At 43.1% G+C, this 12,549-nt stretch overlaps 1 protein-coding gene across 3 annotated transcripts in view; it reads left to right on the forward strand.

Annotated features, from left to right (window-relative positions):
* The first annotated feature begins 6,972 nt into the window (after positions 1 to 6,972).
* BOD1L1 (biorientation of chromosomes in cell division 1 like 1) overlaps positions 6,973 to 12,549 on the forward strand; it is a 36,869-nt gene continuing 31,292 nt past the window's right edge. For all 3 annotated transcript variants that reach the window (XR_005601701.1, XR_005601702.1, XM_039550521.1), the window contains exons 1-5: positions 6,973 to 7,167; positions 7,587 to 7,711; positions 8,981 to 9,171; positions 10,312 to 10,923; positions 11,397 to 11,543. Coding sequence is in view for 1 of the 3 variants with exons in the window: in XM_039550521.1 (XP_039406455.1) it covers positions 6,973 to 7,167; positions 7,587 to 7,711; positions 8,981 to 9,171; positions 10,312 to 10,923; positions 11,397 to 11,543 (1,270 nt within the window). In the remaining 2 variants the exon portion in view is untranslated. The remainder of the gene's footprint in view (positions 7,168 to 7,586; positions 7,712 to 8,980; positions 9,172 to 10,311; positions 10,924 to 11,396; positions 11,544 to 12,549) is intronic.

Genomic DNA, 12,549 nt, shown 5'->3' on the forward strand with positions numbered 1-12,549 from the left:
TTGTCTTCCTCCTTTACAGCCTCACTAGCTCCTTTTTACTGAGCACAAATGTGTTTTTACTAATCCCATTGCTGATGCAAACATGACACTTCTCCATTTCAGGAAGGTTTCAAACTTTGCTAAAAGCAAATGAAAGCTAAAAACCCCAAGACATTCATGAGAATAAATTTTTAAAATCCTCTCTTCCTACTGTATGATCAAAATTGGGATGCTTGGATGTTGGGGCTTAGCACTGGTAATACTGTTAATTGTGGTGGTGCAAGTGGCTGCAGCCACCCTGACCCCAGATGAAACATCGGAAGCCAATCTTTGGTGGTCATGCACCAATGTCTAAGGACTGTCCTGTGGTTAGGGTGAGATCCCATCACCCCTTGGTGCAGTTATTTACATGTTCTATGTTGGTTGGTTCTTGTTCTCCCCGCCCTATTTTATGTATAAGTTTGTAAATATTCATTTCCTTAGTTAAATATGTATTAGTTCTAGAAGTTCCTGTCCTACTCGACACCCCATTGGCTACCCTCTGTAATCCCTCCTCTGAGTTATTCCCATTGGTCACCTCATTGTAAATCCTGCTTCCTTCACCTTATCCCATTGGCTGGATCCCTTATCCCTGTCTTTCCTGCCCGGAGTATAAAATCCCTGGACCCTCTTCAAAAATTGGCTCTTTGTTCCTAGTTCCTTCACCTGCAAATAAACCTGCTTGTGGAACCTATATGGAGCGTCCCTTCCTTCGTTCTTTGCCTCTGCCAGCACACACCAACAGCCTAGCCCAGGACAAGCTCCTTCTGGTGAGGAGCTCACGCTCTTCCTTGGAGCTGCGGACACAGAGGGTGCAGCCAGACCTCCGGGCTTCTTGTTACCTGGCTAGTGCGCCCTCAGTTAATACATCTCCTTGCCTTTCCATTCTCTTCTGGTTAAACAAATAAAATAGAAAACCTTGCACTTCTCACACTCCCCAGCATGAGTCTGGGATTGTTTCCCCTTGTGTGATTCCTACATCAGTTCCTATTCAGAAAGCAGCTGGTCTCTGAATAGCTTCAGAGCTGGTTATCTCCACCTACAATATATCATGGTCGATCCAGGCTTCAATTATTTTTTTTCCCCAGAAAACAATTATTTCACTATTTGTCAGCCCTTCTCCAACCCCTGCCCCATAACTTTTGAAACGGTTGGCCAATTTTAATGAAATCTGGCAAAAAGCACAAATCTTAAAGACATTAAATTCATATCATCTTTGTGCAAATCAATAGGTGAGGGGGAAAGATTTTGAGCAAGCATTATTATTTCTCCTGTTTCGCTGAAGATTTTTTTCCCTCACATTTTCCACATTCTTCAGAACAAGTTCCAAGGGCAGCCCTTGAAGTGCAATAGTCTGGGGGTACTCCTCTGGCTAGGCAGTAAATCTCAACTCCCATTCAGACACTCCATCTGAACTTACAGTGGGGCCAGCCTCCTGTGGGCAACACTCTCCTCTCTGCCCCCTCGACGGAAAGACAGGCGAGGATGCCAGGTATGCTGCTGGGGTGTCCAGTGGGATCTGCAGTAGACTGGGAATGGGTGCACCCTTGATTGCACCTGAGCTACTGCCTCAATTTGCAGCCAGACCCAGCAGGGCGGTGTTTCACCTACACCACCTTCACACCAGCTCCTTCCACACACCCCTACCTTACCATTGACTTTGGACAGCGTTCTCTTAATTGCACAGCAGTACCAGGAACCAAGCACAGAAGGTAGGTCAACGGCAACAAAATGACCCATCTCCTTTCCTCCCTCCACCCCACCTCTCCTAAATGAATGCTGTTGAAATGTGACTCAGCATTCCTATTCCTCCAGACCTTTCGCACCCCCAACACAAGAGAACAACACAAAAGCCCACATTATTTTTTTTTATTTTTGTTATTTTCCTAAATAACACCTTAAAAATTTTCCACAGAAAATACTATATTTGCGCTATATACAATAACTCTATTTTTTACTTGAGGATTACAACCAAGGTTGCAGAAATGATGGCATGAGCAATTTTGAGCACCCTATTATTTAGCAGCAAAGTCCTGCTTTGATCCATCTCCCTGCTGACTTCAATGGAACTACACTAGGTATAAATTAAAGCAAAATTCAGTCCATCAGCTCTACTTTAAGCTTCATGCATTCCATTTAAGCAATGCCTCCACCTTGATTTCACCTTGCTGTAGTCAGCAAAGAATGCTGATATAAAAGGTCTCATGCTTTTGTGTATCCACTCACTCTGCTTTCATGTTTAAGCTGTACCATTTTACCTTACCATTAAAATTACATTTAGGCAAAACTGAAAGAGTGTAGAAAGAGAGTATAATCTCTTGTGCTCTCTCTGGAGAACAAGCTTCCATTAAGTTTTTCTCTGTCTCCCTGTACACAAATAGCAAAAACATGTATTTTCCAGTCAAAAACAAACACTGAAGTAAAAACTCTATTAAAGGGAGCACAGTAACTCATTCTAACATTCTTCACCAGAATGGAGAAATAAAGTGGTATTTCTTCAGCATGAAAGAACCTACATTTCAAAAAAGAAAAAAAAAGGGCAAGGGAAAAAAAAGGGAAAAAAAAGATATGCTGAGATCATCAATCACATTAGCAGGAATTAGATGTCCAACTCTTTAGGTGCCAATAACAATCCCAACAGTATTACATCCATTAGTCATTGATTGCTTGTGAAGAGCTAAGGAAGCTGTAGTGTGCCTGTCCCTTCTCTCATCGCTATGAAAGGGAACAGCACAAGCATTGACCACCAGGCACAGCCGTGGCCACACGGATGGGCTTTCCTCTCACAGGCAGGTCAAGGCTCCATCTGCCCTTGAAGATTCCTTTCTTGGTTACAACAACAACAAAAAAACCCCAACAAATCAAGTAACTCTGTGTATTAAAGTTATTTGTGACAGTAATCTTTTTTGCTCTCAAATGTCATCCTCTAAACAGGCTCTATTCATCTCAAAAAACTTGAGACATCCAGAAACTCAATTTCTTGGCCTTGACAGAGACATAAAATAAACAAAGGGAGAAGAGGCATAGCTGTACCTTCAAAATAATGCACTTTAAAAAGCATTATGTGCAAATTTGGTGCCACATTGAAGTTCTGACATTGGAAAAAATAATCCTAACCTTTCAGATAAAGTTATACTCCGATCTGTAACTAAATGCTTCTACCATGTTAAGTTACATAAACAAAGATGAGTTAATTTCTCTGCACATCAATAAAAAAGTATTAAAAAAATGCAGGTTGATGAAAAGTGACTTATAAGACATCAAAAGTTTTTCTCAAACTTGAATCATACCATCTTCCCAGCAAATACAACCAGTAGTATTAGCTACTGAGCATGAAAACTTCAGTATTTTTACAAGTATTTTTCAGTCTATCTATTTGACTGGCCAATTTGAGGAGCCACCACATGTCTGTCTCTACTGAACTTAAGCATCACTGACAACAATCATCCTGCTCAGTTCCAGCAGGAGAATCAGGGTCTCATGGTAGTCTTAGTTCTGCTCAAGGAATCTCTTTAGAAGTGACCAAAAAGTTCTAGAGGTGTCAGTGCAAGGTCATGACAGCCTACTCCAAATAAAAGCTTTCCTTTCATCACTTTAAAACATGTTGTCTAGTCACTGTTTTCATTTCTGCACTTGCCAAAGGCTTGCCTGTGGAAAACACTTAGGACAGGCAGCTTGCCATTGAAGCAAAATACATTTTGCTGTTCTACAGATAATTCACTTAAACCAACAAGCTTCACATTTTACACAGGGCCTATTTGCCAGCCAAATAAAAAATATAAATACATGTATATACTTGTTTGAACAAATAAAAACGTGACTGACACCTGGAAAGAAACATGGTTGTGAAGCCATGTGGGCATAGGGCAGCGATATGGGATACACATCATAAAGTCACTCCAAGACATTGCCAGAAAGAGTACTTCAAGCACATGCTATTAAACAAGTTTATCCAAATGTTCTTATTTACATACCAAAAAAAAAAGGGTGATAGAATCATATCCTCCATTCATGGCAGTACAAGAACATTTTATCTACTGCAACTATTCCCACGTAAGGATATGGATATTGCTCCGATCACATCACAGCTGAAGGTACAGTCTGTGCCTTGGCTACATTTCAGTCTTGCAACTACAGCATTTCATGCTGCAACTTAGCTGAAGCCACATATGCTGTTATTGATGAAGCATAAAACCTCAGCAGTGCTGGCACCATTTCTCTGCTGCTCCAAAACAGAGTGGACTAGGTTGTGATTACTAGTGCTGCTCCTAGGCATAATAATTTTGCCCTTTTTAGAAAAATCCCGTAACAGTAAGCATCAGAAAATCTGAGGCTTTCTCTAACTAGAGACAACCATAAAAGTATATTGTTTATGCACAGGGAGAAGCAAAAATGAAATATGCATCAGGCAATGCACATTTATACAACAAATCAATTTAGCACCCACAGTTCTGGGGTTTATCGTGCCATAACAAACAACATACCAATAAGCTACATACTAAAATAAAATAAGCTTCAGAGAATGGAGCCACAGTGGTAACACAGATGGTGCAAGGCACAGACATATTACCACATATGTAGAGGAAGAAGTGAGCAATTCATCCAGGACAGATCTCTTGTTGGTGTTGGGCAGCTTTAGAGCTTTTACTATCCAAGAATCTGCTCAGGCATTTCAGTTATTCCTGGTGAAAAGTCTTTATTTTTATTAGAAAACTCAAAATGTTACTAAAGAACTCCACTTTCTGTGTACCCTTGTCTGTAAAAGACTACAGTGGTCAAAGAGGAACATCACCCTTGTAATCTCAATACTGACAGCAATACTTTTATCTTTGGAGAGCATAGAATTTTGCAACAGAGTTCATCACAGAGGAAGGGCATCTCCTATCACTACCAAACTTGTTCAGATTAATCCTTGACTCCCACACAAAGTGAAGGACTTTTACCTTCTTTTTTTATTTTCTTAATCCAGCTGTCACCTGCATTTCAGATACTTCATAAATTCAGATTCATTATCAGCATACGTAGCATGAACAAAGAAAGTGTTTCACTGAAACACAAAAACCAGAAAACATCAACTAACCCATCAAGTTCAGTTACTGCTTTTATCAATTGTGGTATGAACTGACTTCAAGAGAGTTTAATCTATGAACACTCATAGAATCAGCTGGGCATGTTGGCCACTCCAAATTTGATGCCTGTGGTAGGCATCCATAGAATAAGATTTCTGCAGCACTGTCTAGAAAGGGAAGAGTGAGCTGTTGCCAGTGGCTTATTTTTACTTACGCTACTAGCAGTAACAACATTTCCAAATTCATCATAGTGTTTTATTCCTATTAAGGAACAGAATTTCTGCTTCAGATGAGGCATAATCATGCCATTTATGTCCCCAGTTAATCAACTATAACCTGAGACAAAAATACATTAATCTGAAATCACAAGCTGTGTGGCTTGCTGACCTGACAGCAATGGCTGATGTGGGTCTGCCCAGCCTTAGAGTTGTCTCATATTCAGGGACAAAAAGCAAGCCTACAGCTAGAAAAAAAAACCTTCCCAGTCCCCAGTAGCCCACAGAGCAGGCGCCTTCTGGGCCACAAGCACCTTCGCTGAATTTTGTGACTTGTACTTTCATCTACTTGTCCAGCCTCCTCCTGCAGCCATGTAAACTTTTTGCTCCCACAGTATCATATACATCTCCTTTCTGTTTGTCTCATTTCTTAGTATTTCTTCAGACATTTAAATGTTGCCTGAAGTTTAGGAACTGCATCTGGAACTAAAAAATATGTGTTATCTACTTTATTTAGAAGATATTAAGAAACTTGCTGAGAGTTCTTATATTAAATACATGTGAAAAATATTGTAAAATTAGACTGTGCTAAAAGAGAATGCAAAAGCAACTGTAGTCATAACCAGTTTGTAAACACATATAGCAGGGCCTACAGGTTAAATTGTATCACACAGCACCAGATCCAGATGCCTCAAACAATTCCAGGGACGGTGACTCCACCACCTCGCGGGATAACCCACCCCAATTGCCTGCCCACCCGAATAGTGAAAAATATGCTTTCTAATATCTGATCTGAATCTTCCTTGCCTCAGCACATTGGACAGATGTGACCATAACACTGAGGCACATGAAAAAAAAAAAACGCCTAACAAGGTAACCAGGAAACAAGAGGTGGGCTGAAAGCATTTCTATTACAAGAGCACGTGAGAATGCGCTGATCTGTAAAGGTGGCAAGCTGAAATTCAAGTGTTTTAAGTATCATCTTCCATCACCGCCTCCTCCAGCGGTGCGGCGCCGGCGGCCCCTGAGGCAGGCCCGGGGGGCACGGGAGGTCCCGTTATCAGCCAGGAACAGCCCCCGGGCGTCCCAAGCAGCGTCCGCACGGCCCCGCCGCCCGTGACCCCGCGCCGGCCCCGCCCCGCGCCCGAGGGAGGAAGCGCGCGGCACCGCCCGCACCGCGATGGCGGCCGGCGCAGGAAGGGGCGGGCCGCGGGGCGGGGCCGCCGGTCGCCGCCGGTCGCGCTGCAGCGGCGCCGGGCGGTCGGGGCGGCTAGGGAGAGGGGCACGCCCGCGGTGTCCGCAGCGCCCAGCGGCGGCCGCGCCGCGCGGGGGGCCGTGGGTTCGGCGGGCGGGAGCCGAGCGCCGCCGCGGCCTCTTCTCTCCCCCCTCGGCCCGGCGGAGCGGGGCCGCACCGGCCCGGGGGCCCTGAGCGGCTCCGCCCCCCCGCCCCGTGCAGGGCCCGCGGCGGCTGCGCGCGGCCCCGCCAGTGCTCGTCCCGCGCCGATGGCGCCGCTCTCAGCGGCGGCGCCTCCGCCTCCCCCCGCGCCGCGCGCCGCTTCCTCCCGCCGTCCCCTTCCGCTTCCGGGGTCAGCGCCGCCGCTGCTCGCTGAGCAGCCCCGTCCCGGGGCCCGGCCGGCACCGCCGGCAGCAGCCGCCGCCCCGCCGCCCCCATGGCCACCAACCCCCAGCCTCCGCCGCCCCCGCCGCCGCCCCCTCAGCAGCCGCCGCCGCTGCCGGGGGCCGGGGCCGGCGCGGGGGGCGGCGCGGCCGAGCCCGAGCTGGTCTCCATGATCGTTAACCACCTCAAGAGCCAGGGGCTCTTCGACCAGTTCCGCCGCGACTGCTTGGCCGACGTGGACACCAAGGTGCGGGCGGACGGGTGGGAGCGGCGGCTCGGGGGGTCTCGGCGCCCCGGGCTCCGGCAGGTCGGGGACGGGCCCGGCCCGGGGCAGCGCGCTCCGCGCTCGGAGGTGCGGAGCGGCCGCTGGGCCCGCGCGGGGCTCCGGCTGCGCTCGCGGCCGCGGGGGCGAAGCCGGAGCCCCGTGTTCGGCGGGGAGCGTGGGCCGGCCGGCCGTGCACGCACGGTCACACACACCTGGTTCGCGCAGGGTCTGGCAGGGCAGCGTTTAACGCGCTGCCATCGCCGCAAGGCTGCGGGAGCGGCTGCGCCTGCAGAGCACCGAGGGGGTTCGACGGGGCTCCCAGCTGTACTAGCCTGGCCAACGGAAGGATAACCAACCACTTATACAATCCTTCCAGTCCAATCTCTGCTGTTGCTTTCTAGCCTGCCTACCAGAATTTGAGACAGCGCGTTGACAACTTTGTTTCCAATCATTTGGCAACTCATACCTGGAGTCCTCATCTCAACAAAAACCAGCTGAGAAATAACATTAGACAGCAGGTTCTCAAGTAAGTGACAGTTCTGGGGTTTCTCTGAACATGCTTGTGTACTGTGATAGGTGACAAAGGCTCTGGGTTAATGTAAAGTGGGCTGCTTTCTTCGAAGAAACATCTGAAAAAGCTTTTTTTTTTTTTTTTTTTCCCCTCTCAGTGTTTAAAATGCGGTATTACTTGAGGTAGTAACTCACCATCAGTATTAGTCAGAATTAGACTGGAGATGTTCTTTGATCTGATCCAAGTTTATGCGGGGGTGGAAACCTTGATTTTGGCTTGGAATATAACCCTCTAGCTAAAGGGTGCCTTTACTTTCTGTTTTAAAGAGGTATTAATAAAATTGCAATAATTATGTTTTAAGGAGAAGTATGTGACAAACTAAACTGCAGAATACAAAGCTAAAGTCACAAAACAGAAAAATTGTTTTAAATCTAGCTGGGCAGAGAAGAGGTTTTAAGAATTGCTTTTTTGTTAAAATTATGTCAGACAGTTTAGCTTGATATTACGTTATTTCATGGAGATTCCTCCAGTCTTTTCTCAAATGTTAGACTCATAACAAACATTAGGAAATTTCTTCAGAGCACTATGAGTTTGGTCATTAAATTGGATTAAGCCAAGGATTTGGGAACAAACTTACTCTGTCATGCTGTGGTGGTACCGTTGATAACTTGTACTGAGGACTGTTTGGTTTGTAGGGAGGGGAGCAGTTTTCCTTGTTAAAGAAGCAATGAGGACAAGAGGTAGCATACATCTCACATAAGACTACAGGAGTCTGTTCAGATAAGCTTTATAGCTGTGGGTTTTCTTTTCTATTTTATTTTACTGAAGATTAAGTGTATTCCATAAAGCTGCAGAACTTGCCACCTTATACTGGGCAGAAAGTAACTTAGGGTAGTGATGAGTGGTTTAGTAGTTATTTATACCTCATGCCTTCTATAATTCATCTCTTTATGCTGTGGAAATTGATACTATAGGGTTTCTTCTAAATTTCTTCCACAAATGGTTTTTGCAGTTAGCTAACACTTGTAGGTGTAACCAGTAATGATGTAACAACAGGCTGCTTATTGTGTTAATTCTGTGTGCTTGGACTGTTTTGTTTCTCTAGCACATTTTTTCTTATGGATAAGGCACAGGCTAAATTCATAGCTGTAGGGATGCTCAGAAAACATTGGTGCTTCATTGGAGGTTCTCATGAGTGTTTATGTCACATCTCAATGATCATATTTCATTACTACATTCTTGGAAACTTAATTTTTCATACTAATTTATGTAACTTTGTTCCAGGTCTGGAATGTTGGAATCGGGAATTGACAGAATTATTTCTCAGGTTGTGGACCCAAAGATCAACCACACATTCAGACCTCAGGTGGAAAAAGCTGTCCATGAATTTTTAGCCACATTGAATCACAAAGAGGAGGCAGGCCCCAGTACATCTCCAAGTGAGGAGAAAGCAGATGCTTCTGTTACAGTACAAGGTATTCTACCATTTCTCTGAGCAGTCTATTAACAAAAAAATGGGGTTTGAGAGAGCAGAATCATTGACTAGGTTTGCTACCACCATAACACTGTTAGTATCAATATTAGCAAGGTGAGCTCTAGGCACTGTGCCATAGCATTTGTCTCTTAGTCTATGTATAAAGGTAGAAAGCAATAGAGATGTCACCCTGTTATGACCACGTCACTCTGTCATGAGATTATGAGGGATCAGTTTACTGTGGGGAGAAAACTTGGTCTCAGTATTATAGGATCAGATAAGACATAGCTGTAAGAGAAGAATGATGCAACTTTCTTGTTCATTGGTAGACAGGGAAAAAATTACTTAATAGACAGTTACGTGTGCCGTTGCTGTGTGCCATAAAATTTGGATTGCTAAAGTCCTAATATTACCTGTATTGACTTCTAAACGCTCCTGCAGGTAATTGTCCATTCTTTCCTATTCTAAGAGACTCCACAGCCATCCATCTATTTGTAACCTTTATTTAAATCCCAGCCTTTTTCCTGTGAAGTGGGTTACTAAGCCAGCTGCAACTCTTAGTGCTAGTCCAGTTAACTCTTAGTCATTCATCTTCAGAACTGGTTCTGAGATGACAGAAAAGTGATAACATAGTTCTGATAGTCCTGTTGTTATATAGTCAGTATGCTGAGTCGATCTTCCGTGACATTTATGGAGATACTAGAGGTGTGAGCTACTGATTTCCTCCTGCATTGTGTGCATATATGTAGAATATTATTGTATATGTATATTTATTATCCAGAGTCATCATCCTACTTAGGATGTTGGTAAAGTTGAACAAGGACTGTGTTCAGAATGTCCTTGCCATTGACAATCCCCATGTTCTTTAGCACACCTCAGGAGCAGTGGTGTGTCACAGAGCAAAATGAATCTCTAGTAATCGCAGTGTTTGCCACAAGAATGCAACTTCTTGGGAGTTTTTTGTTTGGTTGTTTTTTTTAACCAAAATCTCTCAAGACAAAATTTGTCAAATATTTTAGTTAATTATAAATATTTTATAGAGAGTGCTTATTCTGTTTCTTTTCACTTGTTTAATGTTCTATCTCAACAGAATTACAGAAACTAGGGTGAAGTAAAACTCTGTTCTTTTTTACTATTCAAGGTGTCTCTGCTACAGCTCCAAGTGCTAATGTAGCTAGTGATGCAATGTCCATTTTGGAAACAATAACTTCTCTTAACCAAGAAGCAAGTGCTGCCAGGGCTTCAACAGAGACCTCAAATCCCAAGAACAATGACAAATTTGCAAAAAAACTCTCATCTCAGCAGAGTGTGGATGGTAGCACTGATAAAGAGAGAAATGCGGAGGACTTGCCAGACAGAGAGAAAGCAATTTGTGACCTTTCTGGAGAAGGGGCTGAAACACTTGCAAAGTGTGAAGATTTAAATGAGCTTCCCTGCCAAAGTGAAGAAATAAAAATAACAGCAAAGGATACTAATATTTTGACTTTTACAAGTAAGGATATTCAACAGGAAAGTGAAGAGGTAAAGAGTAAATTATTGGATAAATCTGACAAGAAACCAGACAGCAGTGAAAAAAGTGAAAGAAGAAAAGAAAAGAAGGAAAAGCTTGACAAGAAGTCTGATCATTCAAAGAAAAGTGATGATACTCCAAAGTCAAAAGAAGAAAAGCAAGCAAAAGAGTCGGAACCAGTGAAACAGTTAGTTCCAGAAAAAAATAGCAATAAACATAAAACAGCTGAAAGCACTAAAGAAGGTATGGTATGGGCAATGCTCTTCCTCAAAATGTGGATAGGGGGTAAGGTTTTTAAGTTTATTCAGGAGCTGAATTAGAATATTTGGAATCAGTATGTTTGGAATGTAAGTTTTCTGGTAGTTGTGGCAAACTTGTCTGCTAGTGACAATTGGACTCTTAGCTGAGGTACCTGAATTAGGAATCAGATGACCTTTGATTCCTCAGGTGTGTGATTGGTCATCTTAATCTGGCAAGTTCTCTCAATAATTTCAGTCCTCATTTAAAGTTCGTAGTTCTTCCTCAGAGTGATTTTTGTTTTGAGTAAACCAGAGTTAGCCTGGTTATTTTATTAAGGTGTTAAAATTTTGTTTTCTTATTTCTAACTCTTAACGTAGTTTTGTTCTTAGTGACAAAATTGATGTTTTGGTAAGAAAAGTTTCACAAACTCAGTGTGTTGCCTTAGAGCTCTTTGTTTTTACTTTTTCCTTTGCAAGAAAATGCGTTAATAGATTCAGATATGGATGTACTCAGTGACATCACGGTCAGCTCTGTCCATACCAGTGACCTTTCTTCCTTTGAAGAGGAGAGCGAAGAGGAGCCTGTAATTTCTGACAGTACTGAAGAGGGGGAGATCACATCAGGTGGTAAAATAATTACATTGTTAACTAGCAATAAGGAGTTTGTAATACTTTTGTTGAGTGTACCATATCATAAATTTGAGGGTTTGCAATGTTATACTTACCTGTAAGAGAGAATTTGAATGCGAACTGGATAGTGTTTGTGCAGTTGGAAAAGATGAGTAGTGGATTTACTTTTTGAATATTTTTATTCATATAATATCGTTTGGTATATTCTAAACATTCTAAATATTTTTTATGCTACAGTATTACATAGATGAGAATCACACGTAATGGTGAATGTCACTGTTCTGTGGGGTTTCTTTCTCTCCATTCTGCCATGAACTTGGTATAACACTGGAGTGCTTTGTGACCCCGAGGTAGTGGCTGTAGCTGACTCTGTACATCAGGTTGGGTTTAGAGCTTTAGTATTCCGGAAGTTGGCCACAGTAGAAAGAGCAGCAATGGATCTAGCTTTAAAAGTTCAGAAATACCAAGTTGCTTCACTGAGTGTGTTGCCTTTTTGTGTTCTCCCTATCTAGGACAGACTTCCAACTGATTTCTGCGGTTAATAACACTTTCCACTTTATAATGCAGAATGCCTTAGTACCTGAATGAGTTCTCTCTAGTATGCTCACAGGTTACCTTTTCTGCTCTCAAAATATAATTTAGAAGCACTGAATTACTTGTTCTCTGGCTTTGGTCTTACTTTGAAACTTGACAGATTATGTTCAGTTATGACTATTTATGAAACGAAAACAAACCTCAAGTATGTTTCAGGAATACAAATAATTAGTACAGTATTGCACTATTTCTAGTAATCTTGATAGAACTGAAATAGATTTATTTATATTTACTTGATTAATACTTATATCTGTGTAACCAACAGTGTGTTTCGTGTATGTATTTCAGTAGGCCAACTACTTTTTACGTACTCAAATACTGTACCGATATTTTTGGTGTGGGGAGAATTATAATTTAATACATAGCAGAAATTGTATTGACTTCTCATGCATAGCTAGCTACTAAG

This window comes from Corvus cornix, chromosome 4, assembly GCF_000738735.6.
Source record: "Corvus cornix cornix isolate S_Up_H32 chromosome 4, ASM73873v5, whole genome shotgun sequence".
In the NCBI taxonomy this organism is placed as follows: Eukaryota; Metazoa; Chordata; class Aves; order Passeriformes; family Corvidae; genus Corvus; species Corvus cornix.